This window comes from Malus domestica, chromosome 14, assembly GCF_042453785.1.
Source record: "Malus domestica chromosome 14, GDT2T_hap1".
NCBI lineage: Eukaryota > Viridiplantae > Streptophyta > Magnoliopsida > Rosales > Rosaceae > Malus > Malus domestica.
The window spans coordinates 1,984,200-1,987,592 of NC_091674.1; the positions used below are offsets into that span (position 1 = coordinate 1,984,200).

At 38.5% G+C, this 3,393-nt stretch overlaps 1 protein-coding gene across 1 annotated transcript; it reads right to left on the minus strand.

The window, feature by feature from the left end:
• Positions 1–816: 816 nt before the first annotated feature.
• LOC114821207 (cytochrome P450 94C1-like) lies at positions 817–2,833 on the minus strand. The gene has a single exon (XM_029093184.2). The coding sequence runs from the start codon at positions 2,709–2,711 to the stop codon at positions 1,173–1,175; it is 1,539 nt and encodes a 512-aa protein (XP_028949017.2). The 5' UTR covers positions 2,712–2,833; the 3' UTR covers positions 817–1,172.
• Positions 2,834–3,393: the final 560 nt, after the last annotated feature.

Genomic DNA, 3,393 nt, shown 5'->3' on the forward strand with positions numbered 1-3,393 from the left:
ATATCGTGCAACCAGTTTTCATCAGGTACTGTTTATATTCAATTTTAAATAAAAAAATTTACAATGATTTCTGACTGTACGATATACGATGAACATATGTAATTGAAGAATCCGATAAAGATCCTCCTGGTAATTATGTGAGTATGTCATATGATGTCAGGCACATTTGTAGACCTTGTGACAGTTTGTACTATCTTTTTACTTTTTCACCTCATGATTTGCGAACCACGTTCCAACTGCCCAACGATATTGTTTTTTTCCTTTCTTTTCTTTCTTCCTATTATTTGTTTTTTGTTCCTCTTATCTTATAACTTTACAAAGAGTGCAGTTCCGCATTGCTATACTTGGGCGAGAGATTTATAGGTTTCAAGATATTAAGGTCAAGTTAGCATGGAATTGATCATAAAATCAGAATTACAAAAACATGCGAGAGAAATGATCAAAACTCTACTTGAAAGATGTCATTTGTAAAAAGAGAATTTCTAATATTGCTAGAGGCTTGTTTTCTTTTTTACTTTTGCCCTGTGACTGCATTCAAACAGTGCATCTTTTATTAAAAAAGTGATGACACAATTTTATTTCTTAATTTTCACTCGTGGATTTCAAATTGAAAGTTTTTGGGCTATATAAGATTTATGGTATATTGAATAAAACACCTTATCAAAAGAAAAAGCTTATCGTTTCGTTTGTATGGACAAGAAACCTAGTTAGCCAAAGTCACCAACCCTTTGGGAGAGTACGTGGTTTTGTGGATTCACATAGAATAACAAAGAACCCTAATTTAGTGAATTGAAGTAGAATCTTAGCGCTTAGATATATGTTATTAAGTGTACTTCTTCCATTATATCAAACCCAACATCCATATTGTGCAGCTTTTTGTATAAAAAAACAAATAGATAAGGCAAATCATCACTAGCTAATTATACTCCATGAAGGAATATATGTATCCACTTGCACAGTGGTAAAAAAGCAGCCAGCTACATTGCCATCATTTTGTACACCAAAATATAAATACCGTACACCGACAAGAAAGCAGACGTTCTGGTTACATATGGTGCACCTTGAGTTCAGCCACCGAGGTAACACTGCGCGCAACACTTTTTCATTGGTAGACCCATACTACCATGCACCAAATATGGCAGAGCAGAATACGACTTATCACGAGTCATGACTCATGACTCGATGGTGGTGCTAGTCCTTTCTTTCACCAGCACTGGAAGCCCACCGCTTAAGGTCGCAGTGAGTCCGGGAGAGAACCGAGGCACACTACTTGATTCGTGTGCTGCATGTTCGATGTTAAATCGTCTGAGCAGCGAAAGCACAACGGTTTTCATCTCCATCACAGCCATCTCTTTCCCCAGACAAACCCTATGTCCCGGTTGAAAAACTGGGTACTGGAAGGGGTTTTCCTTGAAGAAAACGCCATCCTTCAACCATCTGTCGGGCTTAAATTCCATGCAGTCAGAGCCCCAAATCTCCTGGATCCGACCCATTGCGTACGGATGGTAAGTAACCCTAGTCCCTTTCCTCACAAATGTGCCATCGGGTAAAACATCATCTTGTTCACAAAACTTTGAGTCAAACTGTACAGGAGGGTAGAGCCTCATGCTCTCATAAATTGCGGATTGTAAATAGTGAAGCTCTTGCATTTGATCAAAGCTCTTGAGGCCCTGATTGAGTCCAAGCACTCTATCAGCTTCCAACCGAATCGCTGACGCAACGTTCGGGTGGGTCCCAATGAGCCAAAAGAAACTTGTCAAAGCAGACGCAACAGTGTCACGCCCAGCCAATAAAAAACTTACAACAATGTCTCTCAAGTAGGATTCATCTTCTACACTTCTCATGAATCTTGACAAGAGATCTTTTTGGGTTGAAAATCCCACTTCGCGCTTTCTGGCGATCACCTCTTTGGCTAAACCGTCGATGATGTTTATGGATTCTTTTAGTTGCTTCTCGCTCCCCAAATTTAAAATTCTCTTGATCTTCCAAATTATGGGAGATGGCGTCATGGCTCTCTCGGCGGACAACTTCGAGGCCATGTCGAAGGCGATGGTGAATTTGGACAAGGGCAGTGACAACTCTAGGCACATAGGGTCCAACCCGAAAGAGAACTTGCATATGCTGTCGAACGAGAATCTCTTGAACACGTCTTGCAAATCGAGGAATACTCCGTTACCATCATCCGAATTAGAACAAACGGATGATAAAAGAGGGATGAGACGGTGTTCGATTTCGTGATTGACAATCTCGTAAGCATACGATCGTACCGAGTGTCTGTCGAGCTCGAGGCTTGCCATCTTCCTCTGGAACCTCCATGAGTGGCCATCCACGTTGAATATGCCTTGACCTAGAAAGTCACCAAGGATTGTAGAGAAGGGTTTGCCTTTCGGGTAGTTTTCAAATCGAGTTTTGAGCATGTACTCGACGTTTTCAGGGTTGGCTGTGATGGTGTTTTTTAGAACATGTATGTGGATGGTTTTGCTTGGAGAATCTCTAAGAAGATGTGCATACCAATCACAAAGATTTATGAATTTTAAAGACCAGCTTGAGGTGATATAGGTCTGGCAAATTTCACAACTGCACCATCGGTTTGATCTCAATAGGAACAGGCTGAAGATGGAGAATAGAAGAAAGCAAACGAAGGTGTAAAAGAATTGCAAGAGCTCAGAAACTTGAAGTTCCATTGGAAATATAATCAAGGAATGGGACATGGAAGAGACTGGAGTGGTGATGAGAGAGATCACAAGATAGCATGTATATTTTATATGGGATTCGACGGTTTTTCAGATAATTAAATAATTCCGCACAGTCTCACCCATTTGCTCGTGCTGCACAACTCTTTTTCTTTCTGGTTTTAAACGTAAATATAAACAAATAAGGTACAGAAATGAACAGAGATGTATAGAATATGGAAAGTAATTTTTAGTTCAGTGTTTTTTTTTTCTTTTCTGTTTGCGTACAGACCCACTTGCAAAGAGGAATTATTTAATATGGAAAGTGAGAGAGAATATTTAATTAGCATGAAGAACCCGTGTGAGATTAGAGCAAAATGTGATGATTTGAATGAACAACTTAACAAAAACGAAAATATCTACTTAGTACTATTATTTAATAATATTTCTTTTTATTTGTAAGTGAGAAGTTTATGTTTGATTTTCTTCAAAAACGAATTTATACCATATTATTACTAGTACATTTTGATATTAAGTCCACATCTCTTTTAATAAAGATATATCGTCTGTTCAAAATAAAAAATAAAAACGAAAAATGTTAGTAAAATACATTCACCCACGTGGATTTATTCGTATATGTACGAACTGGTCTAACCTTTATATGTTTATGAGAAGCAAACTAACAATAGTATTGGGTGGATTGGACCACGTTCGTGGTCAG

Excerpts from the sequence above, each read along its gene's own strand:
- LOC114821207 (XM_029093184.2), bottom strand. The coding sequence starts at position 2,711 with ATGTCCCATTCCTTGATTATATTTCCAATGGAACTTCAAGTTTCTGAG.